Source organism: Copidosoma floridanum, unplaced genomic scaffold, assembly GCF_036245765.1.
Source record: "Copidosoma floridanum isolate Cflo_tuat_1 unplaced genomic scaffold, Cflo_Japanese_pri ptg000012l, whole genome shotgun sequence".
Classification (NCBI taxonomy): Eukaryota; Metazoa; Arthropoda; class Insecta; order Hymenoptera; family Encyrtidae; genus Copidosoma; species Copidosoma floridanum.
Window position 1 is genome coordinate 6,535,075 of NW_028321889.1, and position 19,059 is coordinate 6,554,133.

The following is a 19,059-nucleotide window of genomic DNA, read 5'->3' on the forward strand; positions in this document are numbered from 1 at the left end:
TATATTAAAAAATAATGAAATGTAATGAAATAAAAAATGAATAAAAAAATAATGAAATGAACTGAAATATGAACAAATAAAATGTGATATTAAAAAATAATGACATGAAATGAAATGAAATGAAATATGAAAAAAAACGAGAAATGACAAAAACAAAAAAAGGGAATGACAAATATAAGATTGAATAGAAAAATAAAAAAAGAAATGAAATAAAGGAAATAGAAAAGAATGAAAAAAAAAAAGTAATGAAATTAAATATGAAAAAACAAGAAATGAGATATGAAAAAAACAAAAAGAAGTAAAAAAAAAAAAAAACAAGAAATAAAGAAAAAAAAAAAACAAGAAATGAGATATGAAAAAAACAAAAAGAAGTAAAAAAAAAAAAAAACAAGAAATAAAGAAAAAAAAAAAAAAAAAACTAAAAAAAAAAAAACAACAAACCAGGGGGGATAAATGGGTCATGGGACCCACGGTAAGAACGAAGTTCTTTAAACATGAGATGAGTATAGACACAATTTCTCAGGTAACAAGGGGGTCGCCAGACCCACAGAAAGAACGAAGCTCTGTAAACGTTAGTACTGCATTCATGTTGTTTACTAAAACAAAAACTTGAAAAACGAATAAAACAAAAAAAAAAAAAAAAAAAAATAGTTTACTACTCACGATGGTTGAACTTCGTGAGAATGTCGTGCATAAATACAGTACTCACGAAGTTAAACCATCGTCAGTAGTAAACTATTTTTTTTTTTTTTTTTTTTTGTTTTATTCGTTTTTCAAGTTTTTGTTTTAGTAAACAACATGAATGCAGTACTAACGTTTACAGAGCTTCGTTCTTTCTGTGGGTCTGGCGACCCCCTTGTTACCTGAGAAATTGTGTCTATACTCATCTCATGTTTAAAGAACTTCGTTCTTACCGTGGGTCCCATGACCCATTTATTTTTCTTTTTCTCTTTAGTTAAAGTCCAAAGGTTCAACCGAGGAGTCAAGGTGAATCTACCGTGAAATGGAAGCGAATGAAGAAATTCCTGGGACGCCTTTAAATTACGTGTATACCCGTGTAGACACGCTCACGCGTGAGATTTTTTTTTTATGATTAGTACGAGAATTAATTAGACTTTTTTTTAGAAAGTGGCACATGTCAATTATGTATTGGGTGGATATCTATTTAGATATTTTCGAAATTTTTACGTTTCGTGAGTTAGTCATTAATGACGTGGTGTACTTTGAAGAAAAAAAATTGTTGTGTTTTTATCACGTCGTCAGCTGGAGTGTTCTAATTTGTGTGCAATTTGAAATCGTAACTTTTCTTCAAAAAGACAAGTCACCACATTTTTACATGTAAAATAATAAATATACTGGGTGATGAACAGTTATGATACTATAATTCAGCAAAAAGCCATTTTTTTTTTTTTTTAACTATATATTAATTGAAAAAGTGTAAAAATCATACGAGAATGAATGAACATTTACAACTAATAAATCACAGTAGGATTTCGTTTGAGATAGCTTGAGTCGTAATTTTCATAGTTTTATTAATCCTCTTATCCAAATGTCGCATCGTTTTGAAGATTTTTTTTTCATCACAATGCAATGACCATCATATGGAGTACATGCACTTACTACCTATGTATTTATGGGACGGTGCCATACACTCGTCAAAGACTAACTGTGCATGATGCCAATGGTGACATCAGTCAGAGACCCCGTGGTCACCAACTAAAATACGATCGCTCTCTAATTTATTGAAATAAAAGTCATAAAAAAATGTGCATGCCCTGCACATGACCTTATTCGAAAAAGAAACTGCAACTCTCTTATCTGCATTCCTAAACTATACTTTGTTTTGAAAACTATATTATTTTATATCTAAAAAAAAATACATCAACAATAAAATAGATACTCCAGTAATTAAGTACTGTACTACCAAAGATAGAGTGGGAGTTGTACGTTGGCGTGGGAGCCAATCGTAAATTGACACTAGCTCAACACAAGTCACGTAGTTTTTTGCCACTAATATAAAAGACGGTCGAGTATTTTTTCAAACAGTCGATGTTCGTCAAGTGTTGGGTGCAAACAAAGTAAGTATAAGTAAGCCACTTTTTCTTTCATCATCTATTGAAGAAAAATCCTCAAACAATTTTATGTTTCTTCTAAACATTAGTTTCGATCTTTTTTTTCTCGAATCATTCAGCATTTAAATTTCAATAACAGAATTGTTTGTATTACTTGATAACTTTTTCAGTAGAGTTACCTATCAGGACTAAGACACAACAGGAAAAATGCTGTTTTCAACAAAAATCCTCGTGGCCGTCGGTCTATTGTGCGCCTTGGGGCAGGCAAGCGATGTCCAGACTTGTTCCAGATGTTCTAGGTTTATGATTTTTACATTCAGTAAGAGGGATAAATACCCAAAACGTGGATCAAAGCTCGACACGCGTGACTTGCTTCTCGTATAATGTGTGGGCCATGGCATATTGTCGGTTCAACGTAAAGATGGTAAACGGCACCAGAAAGACGTGCAACGTAAAGCTCGTAGCGCTTGAGAACAATTATATCGACTTTGACATAACCCACCTCAAGAAGATGTCAACGGGGAATAAAGCCGAACTCGAATGGCACTCCATCGAAATGAACGATTGTCTCGAACATCACAAGTGGATCAGCTTCGTCGACATGAACAGTTGCACCTACGTTCAAAAAGAATTAAAAAAAAAAAAAAACTCTTTCCAAGACGTAGGTAGTAGTTAATCAATTTTATCGAGATATTAAAACAGCACAGTAAAGTAACTAATGTATACCTGTACCAATGACAAAATAAATACAATTCAATATTTTATATCTTGTACATGATTCGTACGTATTGACGTCCAGGAGGCTTATATATATTATAATGCGAAAAGCTTCTCCGTGATGTGTGGTTTCATTTAAGCTCCCGCGTGCATGGTAATAGAAAATTTCTCGATATTAACTTTGGTTACAACAAAACGAAAAGTAAGTTTTGCTACATGTAATACTGGACCTTGAGTTCGCAACAAAATATCCTGAACAAAAAAAATTGAATGATTATTATTCTTATATTTATGCGCCATACAATAGAATTCAGCCAATTAAGGGTGCCAAGGCATGAAAAAAAAAAAAAAAAGCTGAGGAGGAGAGTATAGCGTAAAAGAGCCATATCTTTCCGAAGCTGTCCCCCAAAGTACACGTAACGAGGCAGTACGTTGACGTCTCGATTTCTAACTGCAGTACACAGATAAGCAGCAGAACGGGTATAAGGACGGGATCCTGCCTATCGATAAGGGCTCTGGTTATTATTTTTCGCCCCTCGTGTGCCCCCCTCAGGCTGTGCTGGCGTGTGTGTACTATATTATACGCGCACGCCCACCGTATACCCCCAAGCTTCCCTCGCTTTTGCCTCGGGTATTATTGTCCCTCGAGATCTTATCTGTCGTTTGTCGGGTGTACCCATCTCGCTGCTCGCTTTTCGCACACTGATTGAGACGCCTTTTCACCGTCGTTTCTTTTGCTCTTCCTTTCATTTAACTTGGACCTCGTTTTTTCCATCCCCTCAATTGTTTTTTTCTTTTTTTCATCTAAATTATAGACACAAATTGAAAATGGTCACGTTTTGGCCCTCCAATGAAAATATACACCAAAGAGAGTACTCTTAAAAAAAAAAAAAAAAAACTAATTAACGTAATAAATTTCACTATGTCTATAAACACTCGTGCAGCAACCTCGCCCCGGGTATCCTTCAAACAACCCATCTACCTATACCTAACGGTAGCCTCGCACAGGCAGAGATAAGCCAAAGACTTTACGGGCTTAGTTGTATAGTATATGTGTATATACACGCGTACAGGAGGGTGCGGTGGGGGGGAAGAGGGGAGTAACGGGTACACAGCTACGAAAAATATTGTCAGATCAAAGCAGTCAATTATCCGAAGGCGGTTTATCTGCTTGGCAGCAGTTAGCCAAAGGGATCGCAAATTTATATAATACGTATACTTTTGTAATGCAACAGCCAGCGGAGGAGGGAGATCGGATTTAGAAACCATAAAAATTGATGGTTGGAAAACTCGTTGTAGGATACCTATTGTATTATTTTCCACTTGGACAGGGTGGATCTTTGCACCGAGGTAATTCGCTGAATCGTCACAGCCAAAAAAAATCACTGTTAATCGGATCCCCCAACAGGTGGAGGTGGGTGGGAGGGGAACATTCACGAGAAATAACCCATTAGGCTTCAGCTCAAAATTCCAAATCCCCCGGGCTGGTGGTGGACACGCATCCCCCCTACGTTATATTATAGAAAAGGGAAATCAGCGAAAGGGCGGTTGGTATAGGTGATGGCGCTCTGTACGGGTGGTACATATAGACACATCAAAGGTATATATACATTGTACACGCGGATTGACGCTCCCTTTGGAGAATCTTGTGGCCTGCCGAAGGGAGATAGGGACACTGCCGGGGATCGAATGAAACGATTTATTGTGGCTGCTATATATATACTCCTCCTGTGCACACCCGGTGAAACTTAACCAAACGACCCGCTCGACTGCCGTGTTTTGATGTACAATACACATACCATATCCGATTTCATCGTCTCGATCGGTATAGTTGCATTGGATCGATCCTTTTTTTTTTTTTCTTCTAATGGATCATTTTGTTTGGGGATCGGTGTACGATGATGCATCACCGGAAATTGATACAATCGATCAGTTTCAGCTTACTTTTTTTTTTTACGCGACTCTGGCGAAACTTATCTCCTGTACTTTTCAAGAAAGAGGAAAAGGGTTGGCTGATATGGTGCATGATTGACGAGCTTTTAAGTGAACTCTGATTAACGCTGGTTACCGCGAAATTTCGCTCCCACCGTAAGAGACGGTGTTTGGAGGGTCCAGGGGAGGGAAAAAGCACGTCTTCTCGAGGAACGCTATGATAATTATTGTTGGCGACGAAAATTACCGACTGCCTCAAGTACGACGTGCAGAGGTCCATGGGTATTATGAGAAAAGTTTTTAATTTGTTGTTAAAGTCTTTCGGTTCATCAAACATTCATAAAAATATAATAACTTTGTTCCGAGTACAATATTATCAATTACTCACTATACGAAAGTTAAAAATTCCGATAAGTTATGTCTACAGATATTGTCGCTGTACGTCAGTTCGAAAATTTCACTTATATCCGCAGTTTGTCGTTGATGATCGACGCCTTGTACTCGAAACGAAATTAATGTATAAGTCGATGATTTACGTCAAGTCGTTAACGAATATGTACGTTCTAATTTGTGCTCCATTCGGAATTTCTGATTTTGATGCGTCTTTCGGCCCTAATGAGGAGATAATGATGGCACAGGGGTAGGAGAGGGTGCTTAGGGAAGTTTGTTTCTCTCGAAGCGATATCGCTATCTGGGGGCGCACGCAGTCGGTCCTCGTGTACAAGTACAGTTCTCTCTGTACACAGTGAGTATTATTGGATCGTTTTTTGTTGCCGGGAGGGATCCTATAAATTACGGATTAGAGTTTATTAAGTCGAAAAGGGGCTTTGGCTGGCAGTGCCGACGCGGGAGAGGGAGATTTTCGTGGGGCTGTTAATTTTTGGCTTTCGACTTGAGATATTTTATTTTATTTTTTTTTTTTCTTGCCAACTTTGAAAAAGTACTTACACGACGTGTAATGTACACAAGAATTAAACTCTGATGCTCGGTTTCCCCCTTTTTTGGTGAGAGTTTGTCACCTGCAGACTTGGGTATAATTATTTTTCGTGGATTTTTTTTAACTTGAAGAAAAAACCATTGTTTCCTGAATAAAGTGCATTTTTTTGCCTGAGAAAACTTTTTATTCATTACCACATTGGCAATAAAATATGAAAAAAAAATAATGTTTTTTTTGTCAGAGAAATGTAATGTATTTTACGTATAAAAGTTTACCGTACAGCGTTTGAAAGAAATCATTTAAATAATTTTTTTTTCCTTCAAATTGAATAAAATTCCGTTCAGCATTACTTATATGTTTACTTAAGCAAATTTTTTTTTCCAGTAAAAATCGTGCATTAAGCTTTTAGCAAAGGATCATGCTGAAATTTTAAGAACAAAAATAAACAAATAAATTAAAAAAAAGGTATTTTTTTTAGAATCAAATTTGATTTTCCTTAAAATAACGTTGAAAATAGTGTTTGTGCACGTATAATATTACGTGTCGGTACGTAAACCCTCGAGCCTCTAGATTTCCGACTCTGAGAAAATGATCCGAGCTCTTGAGAGCGACGAGGGTGAAAATCGCAGCCTCTCTCCTCTCGAAATGAACCGCGCACCAGCAAACTCATCACCCTCATCCAAATGAATATACTCGCAACACTAAAGTAGTAAAAAAAAAAAAAAAAAAAAAATATATGTGATTAAGTATTCCTTTTTTTTTTTTTTGTTTTTACGCGTGTCACAGGTGAACTTTGCCCACATTTTCATCCCGTCGAACCTGAGCTACCCATCGATACGAGTCCTGCCCGAATTCAAGCGACTGGCCCACGGACTCCGCAGCGACAACATCACGATCCTCGACAGTAAAACCTTCTACATACCCAATTTGCACTACGACGGCGCAGGACCGGATGCGTACTTTTGGGTCGGCAGGGGCAACGAGCCCAACCAGTACGGCATGAAGATACCCAACGAAGTCAACAAGTAAGCATATACATATATAAGTCCAGACAATAAAGGGAAAAACTCCCAATCACCGAGCGCATAACTCGGAGCCAAGTGTGCGAGAGTAACGCGAGTATTTTATTGCATGTGTGTCGCAGAACGAGCCCCCTCAACGGCTACGAGGGCGTGGACATCGAGGTGGTGTTGCCCGGCAACCTCACCGTCTACGACATCGACTACCTGGCCGTGTGGTGCGTCCAATACAAGCACAACTTTGGCCACGTGCTCATACCCAAGGACCTCGACGTCCCACCGGCTCTCGGACAAACCAAGATCGCGGTACTTTGCGCTCATTTGCCTTTTTTTTCCTTTTTTTTTTTTTTTTTTTTTTTCCTTCATCCACACAACAATTCTATACCATACCATTGCAACAACACGTTGTGCCTCTTGGATTGTATATAGGTATAACATGCTGCCTACATTGTCCAAGGGTGCCTTTTTTCGCCGTTACATTTTTACATTAGTCTGCCATTCAACCATACAATAATATATTATATGGAGCAATTGTGTGTAGATTAATTATCCATACGAGGGGGGCACTTGTAAAATAATAATCTATGGGCATAGTTTCACAAAGATAATACACGTCACGAGTATAACTAGCAACCATAATATGGTAAACATGACATCATTGTGTGACAATAATGATAATATCACGTCGAATTCTCTTCATTGCATGCCCCACGGAGTAGCCGGCTTGGTGGTACGTCCCTGTGAGTATTTTTGAGATCACCAAAAGGGAAATAATTTTGTAGATGTGTTTAAATATACATTTTATTGATCGATCGCTTCTTTTCTTTTCTTGTCATTGCGTTAATTTACATTTGTTTTCAACAATTATACATCGGTGTTTGTTTGAGTGTTTCGCGCTCGCTCGTCCACGCGTCTCAGTCTCACGATAGTTAACATTGTTCTCTCGAATCGTCATGTCCATGCATCGTATTGTAAATCTTGTTTTTTTTTTTTTTTTTTTTTTTCCTTCTCAATAGTTTCGACGAGATGTAATTTACTTGATGTCAGTCTTTTAGATTGTGTTTTTTGTTTTTTCCTATGATTTACTTTGCAGCTCTAAAATATTGTCGTCCAGATTATACGTGAAACTTACGAATTTTCTTCTTAAAAAAAAATAGACGAGCAGCACAGCCGCACCGGATCTCGACAACTGCATCGAACTGCTGGACGGCCGGGTGCAGGTGCAATGGAAAATGATGGACGACGACGTCCAGATCCGCGTATCGGCGTACATACGCGAGGAACAATACGTCGCGTTTGGGATATCGGGGGTGGACGGCAGGGCAGAGATGATCGGCGCCGACGTGGTCGTCATCGGCTACAACAAGGAGACCAAGAAATTCATAGCCGAGGATTACTACATGTCCGAGTACTCGCAGTGTAACGGCGTCAAGGGCGTCTGCCCTGACCACAGGATAGGGGGGAAAAACGACGCGGTGCTCATCACTGGCAAGAGGAACAACGGAGTTACGTCGGGTGAGCTTACACGCGCCGATTTTTTTTTTTTTTCCCCCTCCCTCCTAACAGAAAGGAAAGAGTCTAGCTACTCGGCCGATTTTGATGAAAAACCTTTCGTGAAACAAGGAAAAAAAAAAAAAAAAAGAAATGTTTGTTTGACCGGCAGTGACGTACAAGCGTCCCCTGCGAACGAACGAGCTCCAGTACGACAAGATGATCCAGGAGGGCGAGACGACGATAGTCGCGGCTATCGGTCTGTTGAACAGCAACTACGAGGCCAACGCCCACTTGTCGTCGGACAGCACCTCCGAGGACATAAGGATCAACTTCAACGGGCAGGGCGTCCACCAGTGCACCAACTCCCTGTACAGCTTGCCGGACATGCCGGAGCTTAAAGCTTGGCCGGCCGCGAGGATCGCCGGCGAGGACACCCTGACCGCCCGTATCGGCCAAACCGGGGGCATGAGGGGCTACACCCGCATAACCGGCCAACCCTCGTGGGGCATAGCCTGGTACATCAACGACAAGCTCATACCCGAGATAACCGTCGAGCGGGGCTCCAACTACACATTCCTCGTCGAGGGCGGCCAAGACAAGACCAACTCGGCCAAGTGAGTGTCCCCCATCCTATATACCTCTGCACTTGCGCATTTCTTATGTATATACATAATAATCCTCGCTTCGTCGAAGGTACCACCCGTTCTACATAACCGACAGCCCCGAGGGGGGCTTCAGCCAACTGACCGAGGAACAACAGCGCCACCAGCGCGTCTTCGCCGGGGTGGCCTACGACCGGAACAACTACCCGTACCCAACGGCCGTGGGCCGGTACTGCGAGTACGGCCACAAGAGGACGGACCAGAGCGCCAAGACCGAGACCTTCGAGGAGTTCTTCGCCACCCTGAAGCTCGACTGCGAGGAGGGCGAGCCGGGTAAACTCGTCTGGTACGTCGAGGAGGACACCCCCGACCTCGTCTACTACCAGGTTCGTATATAATATTATAACATATTATACACTCTCTTTGGAGGGGGGGGGAGGAGATGCCGCATTTGATTTTTTTGTTTTTCCTTCGTTGTCGCAGTGTTACACGCACAGGAACCTGGGGTGGAAAATCAACGTGGTGGAGCAGGGCCACGTGGCGAAAGCCGAGTCCGGAGGTGGCTCGGTCGCCGCCTCGATCGCTCTCCTTTTTGTCCTTCTTGCCGTCGCGGCTCCCCTCAGATGAACGACGGGCGGGCTCACTCAACCGCGAATGATACTTGCCGAGGCCGGACGTCGCAACGAAGAGTAAATAAACATAGATACATATATAAAAGGTCAATATTATATAGGTACAATATATACATATGCAAAGTTGAGATGAGAAACGACGAAATCGGTGATATACATGTGGAAATAAGAAGGGGGGTCGGTCGGGACACGACGCACAATATAGAACGTATGTACACGTGAGGCGCGTCGAGTTGACGTTAACTACTGGTGGGGGGGGGGGGAAAGAAGAAAAAAAGTATTCAAAATAACAATACAACAAAACACGCCACAAGGTTGTAAGAAAGTATTTAGGGGGGGGGGGTAAGTTTACGCTGTAAGAGAATTTTTAGCGAGGAGATATTTTTAAGAGTTGCGACAGATTTAATATTTCGTATATTATACAACATAAAATAAATATATATATACATCTCTATTACATACGTTGCAGGAAAAACAAAAATTACACGCGTATATTGTACAGATGTACATGTGTATGGATGTGAGCGAGGGAGGCGTTGCCATTTGACAATAATAAGTAAAATCGGCGTGAAACGTTTTGACGATAAAAATGTCGGAATAGAAAGTACGAGTGGGTGACAAATTTTTTTTTTTTTTCCAATTGGCGCAGTATCATCATTGGCAGTAAACTTGATAGGCTATATGTACTTATTTGATTGGAGTTACTTTTTTTTTAGTTTATAGTGATCAATTATAGATGCAAAATAATTTTTTGATATAGATTTACCGGTTGACAATTTTAACGATACATTTTTTTTAGTGTGGCGAAAAGCTCGGAAGAGTGAAGGAACGTGCTATACAAAAAGCTTATGTAACGAATGAAAGTATAAAAAGAAAGTATGAAGTAACGCGCAAAGTCTGTAAATTTTGCACAAATGAAAATTAGAATTGAACTGAACAATGTAAAGTCTTCTATATAAAGTAGACAATAAATTAAAATAGTAATCGTTTTAAAAAATGCTGTTCGACAATAAACACAACACGATAGTATTAATGAATAAAAAATATATATATATATATATATACATTATAGATAGAGTAATGGATTGCGTATACGACGAGGTAAAAGAGTTCGTAATACAAAAACAAAGTCATCGCCGGCTCTTTCAATATATCTCTTTGTCATTTTTGTCCACTTGATTGGAGCATAATTCTATGCGCTAAAGTTTACTCGTCATTACTACGTGTAATGTTTAGTGTTTAAGCAGAAAGTAAACATTTGCGGAATACGTATTTCGTTTAAATAATAAAAGAGATGAAAAAAGGAAAAAAAATAAATAAATAAAAAAATAAAATAAAAGCCCTCCTACGTAACAGATTGAAAGTATAAATGTGCCTTGGGTGCAAATTTATTCGAGTTTTAAATGTGAGGATAAATCGAAAGAGCGGCGAATGAGTTTTTTCAAAAAATTTCAGACAATAAACGTACACGTGCTCCTCCTACGCACTTGGAGTTGTGACTTTATCAATATAGTTATCAAACAATTGACAACAAAATATTGTTACATTTAAGTTTGTTTGAAAAAAAAATCGGTAATAAGGAAACATTGGCTGATAAATCTCAGAAGTTGTTGAGTATTTTACGAGAAAGTATACTTACCAAAATTTAAAAATTCAATGATAATCTTTCGTTGATTGAACCATAATATAATGGTTATTAAGGCGAGAAATTTTACCAGCAAAAAAGGTATCATGGATAAAACGATAAAAATTGTATGTGATTCCAAGTGCAATAGGGGAATTTTTTTCTCAAAGTTAAAACGAATATTCATTAATCCACAAGCTATAGTGCAAAGAAATAAATAATTCGGTGAACCACAAGTAAATTACATTATTTTCCAAATAAATATTGCTAGGAAATACTTGTACTTGGGTTCGGTAATTACTAAAAAGTAAAACCATGCCGTCGAAGATATATTAAACATTCGTTGATATTTCGAGCTCAAAAAAAAAATAAATAAATAAAAATAAAAAAAAAAAAACTAAGTTAAAGCGCGTCCGTAAGTCGTAAGTAGGATAAAACGTATAATTAATTCTTTTGATTAATTATAAGGCGACAATAAGCCGTGAGATTGAGTCCCACGGATTTTTGAGCGATTTGTTGTATCGGACAATAAATACTTTTAAGGAAACCCGACGCGTATGTACAACTACGGGCTGCCCCGGAAAAAAAAAACCAATAATATCAATGACAATAATAATAAAATTTATGAAAATTCGTGACAATAAACTAAAATGAAAAGAAAACAAAAAAATTATATTTAAAAAATTTTAAAACCTAATTTTTTTTTTTTTTTTTGATAATTCAAGCAAAATATCTGCTTGTGCAATAATGAGGCAAGAAGGGTATAATTAGTAGGGAGTAGCATGTAAGTGAAAGAATCGTACAATAATAATACGTAAATGTAAGGACAATAATTTTTCTCGAATTTAAAACGAAAAATTTTTGAAAGCTTTTAACAGTAAGGCGACAATTAATGCTCGAAAACAAAATTTATTGTTGATATATCAGAGCGAAAGTATTTTTTTTTTTTTTTTTTTTTTTTTGCGGAGCAGCTCTATATAATGCCCACGCGGTTACTATAGAATCGATGTAAGAAACGCATAATGTCACACAAACTTATCTAGGTATGCTAAACTAAGTAAGTCATAACACTTATAAATATCGTGATGGATGGACTTTTACAAGTATACTTGACCCTAAATTTTAGTAATACAATAAAATGTTGAACATTTTGATTTTTGTAAGCTTCAGTTCCAACATTTGAGTTCTGCGATATAGTTATGTTTTTGATCAATATAACTAGACATTTAAGAAACTTTGTTTAATACGTTAGCGTTGGATATTGTTACGAGATGTTTAAAATATTGTTAAAAGGAAAATCGTGCGAAATGGTGTACGTGTGAGTTCAAACGTGTTTTTTTTTCTCGTATTTTAAAAATTAATGTAGTTATTCTGACTGTATGACGTGGTGACTTGTCATTGTACAACTTTTATAATTATATTATTGTCTGCACACGTATAGATATGAGGAAATCCACAAAAAATATATCCACTTTTTGTCTACAATTTTTTAATAAAAATTTTTTTCGAGATGGGACTTATTTGACTCGTAACGTCAGGTACTATGAGGAAAAAAATCATGGGTTTCAGTGACAAGGTTTTTCCACGATTTACGTGCTCTACACGTATCATATACACATATAGATATAATTTTAACAAGTGAATCACGGAAAAAGGGTGTCACCCTCACTGAAACCCGTGTTTACGATTAGACATGAGAGCAAAATTAGCCCCATCTCGAAGGTGTGCCACAAAAAAAATTTTTATTTAAAAACCGAGGACAAAAACGGGGTGTTCTTAATGGATTTTCCCATATATTTTCTTTTGAATGTGATTGAAAAATTTTAATAATTATTGTGTGGAAACATACATATTCAACAAAAGAATGTCAGAGAAATATGCAGAATTCATCATTATACGTGTAGAAAATGTATAAAAATCGATTTTTTTATTTACGTGCACCTGTGTAGATGTACATACATGTATGGCATTTAAAAATACATACCACTACAATGTATATGTACGCAAATACATGAGAGCGATGTAGAGTCCAATTAAATAAAATGCGTTCATGAAGTGTAAAGAATCGAAACTATCGTTGTATTCTGATTTAACAGTTAAAGAAAAAAAAATCTCGCGTTACTGTTCACAATATAAATGATTCGTAAAATTTTTCATTATTTTAAAGTTTCAAATGTTTCAAAGACGACGCCCATCTCTCTTTAATATGGTAAATGTCGTCGATAATTGCATTTATTAGTTGTTACAGCAAAATATGAAATTAACTTGCTTATATCTTGATTTCATAACTTTAACCTTTGATTCGCTGAGAGAATTGTTACCTGTTAAGTTTTTAAATTTTTAGATTTACTTAATTAAAATATTTCAAGCAAATGATAGTTTAAGCACAAAAAATGTAAAAAAAATTATTGAACATCTTAAAAATTCCTTTAAAAAAAAAAAAAAAAAAAAAAAAAAAACGCAAGAAAAAGAACGGTAATACAAGTAGTTGTGAACTATAAGTATACTGTATTGACTGTATATCGTACGTGAGGAAGGGCCGAAAAGAAAAAAACTTCGGCAAATCGTGTCAATAATATAAACGTAATATGTATGAAAAAAAAAAATAATAATAAATAAAGTACATGTGCTTGTTTGCTGGGAAACGAAGATGTAAAAGAGTGAAAATAATTGTGCAATTTGACGTGTGACGAATACATATGCAACTATCTAACAGAAATCATTTTCTCGTTTTATCGTATCACATGACAGATACAAGCGATATATGATACCAAACGAGTAGGTATAGTTTACAAATCTAACGAATGACATATACAAATATTTCTTGGAGCGAGTGATGGTTGTATTATAAAAAAATCTGCATTTCATCAAAACAATATCTCTTGTTCGAGGAAATGCGAGGGAAAAATGATGAGCACGCGTGAATGATGTCATTCGGAGACATGGAGTTTTTTTTTTTTTTTTAATGATCTGTAACTTGGATCAAATAAATTCTGTAATAATTTTGCGCAAAAGTATACGATAAAATTTTTTGAAAACCAAAATTTGATCTCTGTAATATTTGCAATATCAAACTCTAGGGTAATTGTAAAAGTCGTTCAATTTCTCATCCACGCGAGCTTGATAATATTCAACGAAAAAATTATCTACATGTACTTCAAGTTTTACATAAAAAGCGAGAGGAAACTATTACAAAGTTGGAAGACGATAAAAATTGATGTGTGTGAAAAGTCAAATATTTTAAGAAAATTACAGAGTTAAGGACTCAAATTATTTTGAGGTTCCTCAAAACAACATTAAATAACGATGAAAGTAACGTTCACATTTCCTTTATTACTGAAACAGCTATTTTATTACCGTGACACATTAAGTAATACCATGAATATAAATTAGTTTGGTATAAAATTTAATCATTGTAAAATTGTTTGTAAGATGTATGAGCTGAAATAAGCAAAATTTTTGTAAATAGGTAAAAAAATTTCCGTAAAAGAAACGCTGATACAATTCGAATATTTAATTATAAAAACCAACTATGATACACTCTGTTTTTTCCACTTGCTTTGGAGCCGCTTTATCCAAGTTCTTATGCAATGAGTTCCCATCATTATTAAGATGATAGATAAACAACGTAAAATAAAAAAACTCATTTTTCCAATAAATACGAAGCTCAAGATGTTTCCTCCGACCGCAAAAGCTGTACCATGTAATTTCTCGCATTAATAATAAATGTTATAAAATGCATGAATTTAAAACAATAATTCAGTGTTCTTGAAAAATTTTTCAATTATGCTCGAGTGTCTGTTTTTATCTCCGAAACTTTAATGTGTTATTTCTCTTGGTACAGCTCAAATCGAAAAAAAAAAACAGACTTGAAAAAACGAAACAATACCACGTAAAAGGTACTATCAACACTAACGAGTGTCAAAATCGATTTAAAAAAACTACCTAAAAGGAAAGCCATGTGTTAATAGCACTTCATGATTGCAACGCACACATATCCCAATGAAATAGTGTTGTTTCGTTTATACGTTTAGCTATAACAAAAAATTTCTATTAGACGAGTACTCAATTTCACTCAATTATAAAATGTAGTGAATTCAAACATTTTTCACAATAAAAAATGTAATTTTTCAAAACCGTTTGACAAGTAACACTACATAATTTTGTTTGGCACCAAGCTAAACAAACTTTTTTTTTTTACAAAAAGCTATATAATGTAACTTGTGCAAAAATAAAATATACACGAACACGATACGACGTATGTATGTTATAAAACAATATCTGGTTAACATTGCATGAAGTTTTGTATTCAATTTTTGTGGATAACAATAAACTGTTTTTTTTTTTTTTTTTTTTTTAAATAAGGCAATTAAGAAACCGTACAGTATATGCGAGTATATTGTAATCTTCGATTCTCGTGTGACCATACTTTTAATGTTCTCACGCCTATGGCGCCTGTTTATGTTGTTGTATGATATGTACATTGTAAGTCGGAAAATTTTAAATTAAAAAAAAAAAAATAATAATATACACCGTGACCACAGAGATCATATTTATTGTCTGTTCACTTTGAGTAGCCCCATGGATCCTTTTTTTGGTCCATTAGTACGAGCGACGATTCGCAGAATTTCTTAAAAATTTCACGCAATTCTTCTTTAGGAAAAACCTGTTAAAAAAAAAAGTTTTTCAGTTCAAGTATGTTTATTCGTTATTAGTTTTTAATTTAAAATGGTCAAATATTTTAGAAGAATTTTAATAATTTATTAACAAAATGCATGTATTTCTACTCACTTTGTACAATTGATGTTGCTCAGAAGCAATAATGTCAGCCAGTTGAATGCACTCGGCGTGTTCATTCATTTCACTCATGACAGTGTATAATAAAAATACGATTTTCGGGATGCATAGCTTGCGCAAGTTTTCCAATTGATGCTTTCTTAATTTATCGTCGGATGTAAATTTTTTACTAGATTCGGTGGCCGAATCAACTAACCATCCACCATCAGGAAAAAGAAGGACATTAAAGAGGAGTTGTTTAACAGCCTAAAACAACAAACGGAAAAAAAAAATTAGAATCAGAAAAAAAATTAGAAAATCCTAAGAAAGTACTTGATTATTGATTAACCTTGGTATGATGCTCCATTGTAATCTTCCACCTTTCTAGTTCTGAAGCATACTGAGTTTTTTTGTGCTCATACGCAACTTTTTCGGTAAACGTGGAAAAATTTGAAATTTCTTCCACTGGATGAGGTTTTCCTTGATGGTATTGAGTAAACCACTCAGAAAAGCCTTCTTGCGCATCCAAATATGACTTGTAGCACAAATATTCGCGAATCGAGACGGAAGCTTTGTCGGGTAATATATTTACAGTCAGTATATTTTCCATTGTATTTTGTAAGGCTGGAACTTCGCTAATTATTGTTTCTATGGTATTTTGTGGTACCTGAAAAAAAAGAAACATTTAAACGAAAGATACTACAAATAAGATCATACAATCGAAAGTTCAAAAATACCTTATTCAAAGCTTTCCTGGCAGCATCCAACTTGTTGCTTATCAAAAAGTACCTTATCAGAGCATTTGTCTGCCACAGTATCTCTTCTCTTTGACTTGGATAAAAAATAAGCCAATCAAGTGCGCTTATTTTTTCAAAATCAGCTTCTGTTAATTCTCCTTTTAAATCATTAGGTTGGAGCTCGACATTTTTCTTTCTAATATTCTCAACGACCAATTTCACGATAGCCTCTACATTCAAGTTTGCATCCTCAGCAGCTTTAAGGCATTTTTTGCGCTCATCGGAATCTGTAACTGTTTCCAGGAATTTTGCATAGTTGATAGTCTGTGAATCTCTTGGCAGTGTGGATGTGTAATAGGCAACAAGTACTGGATCTCCTAATTCCATCAGAAACTGTACGTACTCCATCATAACTTTATCCGCAACTTGTTCGTTCAAATTTTTTCCTATCTGTCTTAAAAATATCACCAGGTGAGCAAGGAATCTTAAAAACTGTGAGTCAAACGTCTTTTGATCAATCATGCTCTCCACGTCATCCATCAACGTCGTTATCTCATCCAAAATAATGTACTTTTGGATGCGATGAGCCGGATCATGAGCTTGAGCGCTGATTATCGAATTTGTGGAGGCCTCCAGTTCATCAAATATATCTTCCAGGGTATTTTCTCCTCTCCAGTATTCCTCTGGCATTTCTTTAAACGTTTTCGCCATAAAACCTCTAACTTCTGCTTCAACTTTAATATCTAGAAGAGTTTTCATGTACGACCAGAGACCATCTTGCCACGAATTCGCAACAGTAAGAAGCTGTTTTACATTGCCACATAAGCTAGAGTAAATGGCTCGATAGTATTGGCCTGTGGATGAATGATTCGTGTTCAATTGATTGATAAAAAAAAGTTTTTTTTCTGTAAACATGTTACTTACCAACTTTGGCATCGTTGGACATTTTCCAAGCACAGTACTTCCACAGGCTTCTATTTTTGTTTCCTTCAACGGGCAATTTCGTGTCAGTAACAGGACTTCGGTAATTTGGATCGTGATAAGGTACCCAGCCAAGCAAACAGGCCGCCCTCCAATGCTGGCCACAGTGTATCGCCAGTGACTGTGCCTTCTGCAATCTACCACTGCGCACCTCGATGAACATTCTCTTTTCCAACCTAGCGTCATCCTCTTTATCCTGATCGTGCAACGGCTTGCCCTCCCTAATGGGGGCATCTGGATCCATTGAGGAAACGATTGGCCTGCTGGAACCAAGAGGGATCCCAGCTTTCTGATTCTTCAACTGGTGAAGCGTATTTTCCCAAGGAATAGTTCTGTCCGTAAAATTTTCGATAGTCGGTAGTCTGTCCGCCTGATCGAGCGCATTTTTCTCCAGCCAATCTATGATGAGCTGGTACTCTCTGATAAGCTTGCTGTTTTTAAACAGAGCTTCTATCACATCCTTCTCGGAGATGTAAGATTTTGTATCCAGCTCGTACTGCGTCTGATTGTTTTCGGAATCTATTCGATTCTGGTACAGACAGTATATAAGCCTCCAAGTGTTTCTCTCGTTCTCCAACCCAATCTCTTCTGGCGTGTACTCTGGACTCTCTACCTTAGATTTCATTCCTAAAAAAAAAAAAAAGCCAAATTCAATACCAACAAACTCAACTATGTATACAATATCAACAACAACTAACCTCTCATTAATTCGAGAGTATCGTGGCAGTTTTGTATGAAATCGGCAACAGTCTCAAAGACCTGCAATTCGGAGGTGTGAGCCTGCACGCTGTCCAGAAAGTCGTAGTAGAGCTTGGAGTAGGTGTCGCGCCAGGGTTCCCTGGCCTTTATGACAAGCCCGGTCGTGGAGCTGTCTTCCATCATTTCTCTGAGGGTGAGCTCGCTCTCCTCCGACCGGGCCATTATGTTTCTGAGCTCGTGCGGGGCTATAGTGACCGAAGGCATGCTCGAGTCCAGCGCCTTGATGAACTCCTGGGTCCGGTCGAATATCGAGGTTACCTCGCCGGCCCCTTCCAAATTCATCTTGCGCGACATTGCGCTGTGGTCCATAAGGGATATCCTCTTCGGCATAGTGATTCGATTTTTTTTTCTTCTTTTATTTATAAATGCACACACTTGCTGGGCTGACTCTCGGCTCCAATTATTTTCTGAATGGACACTATTTTACAAACAAGTATACACACACTCAACGATACCGAACGGTTAGCGAGGATGGCGGCCGAGTCATTATTTAGAAAAATTTTTTTGTTATTGCACGAGATACTATTATTTTCGATAGGTATGGTTTTTGTTATTACACTATGTTTATTGAGGTTAACTCGAGATCGATACACAACGAAGCGGCATCAAACTCTATTTTCCTCTGCCTGCAGCCAGAGATGATACTCTCTCTCTCTGCCTCTCTGCCGCACACATATGCTGCTACTCGGCGATAAACCGCAAAAGTGTATTTTCATTGGTGCTTCTTTAGCCAATCACTAGACCATAACAGAAAGATAAAAAAAAGCGGGTACTTTT

The 19,059-nt window shown here is 37.0% G+C and overlaps 2 protein-coding genes across 3 annotated transcripts in view; one reads left to right on the forward strand and one right to left on the reverse strand.

Annotated features, from left to right (window-relative positions):
• LOC106647889 (protein Skeletor, isoforms B/C) overlaps positions 1-9,517 on the forward strand; it is a 59,084-nt gene extending 49,567 nt beyond the window's left edge. Inside the window, exons 5-11 of one of the 2 annotated variants that reach the window (XM_089590304.1) lie at positions 6,445-6,683; positions 6,803-6,983; positions 7,397-7,417; positions 7,835-8,192; positions 8,341-8,785; positions 8,865-9,159; positions 9,257-9,517. In XM_089590304.1, coding sequence (XP_089446430.1) covers positions 6,445-6,683; positions 6,803-6,983; positions 7,397-7,417; positions 7,835-8,192; positions 8,341-8,785; positions 8,865-9,159; positions 9,257-9,400 — 1,683 coding nt within the window. In that variant the 3' untranslated portion in view covers positions 9,401-9,517. The remainder of the gene's footprint in view (positions 1-6,444; positions 6,684-6,802; positions 6,984-7,396; positions 7,418-7,834; positions 8,193-8,340; positions 8,786-8,864; positions 9,160-9,256) is intronic. The other variant, XM_089590305.1, reaches the window with a different exon arrangement.
• A 4,825-nt stretch (positions 9,518-14,342) lies between these two features.
• Positions 14,343-18,917, reverse strand: Nup107 (nuclear pore complex protein Nup107). Its single transcript, XM_023389099.2, has 6 exons — positions 18,222-18,917; positions 17,467-18,150; positions 16,543-17,396; positions 16,155-16,472; positions 15,821-16,072; positions 14,343-15,695 (listed from the first exon to the last, which is right to left on the reverse strand). The coding sequence occupies exons 1-6, from the start codon at positions 18,610-18,612 to the stop codon at positions 15,594-15,596; spliced, it is 2,601 nt and encodes an 866-aa protein (XP_023244867.2). The 5' UTR covers positions 18,613-18,917; the 3' UTR covers positions 14,343-15,593.
• Positions 18,918-19,059: the final 142 nt, after the last annotated feature.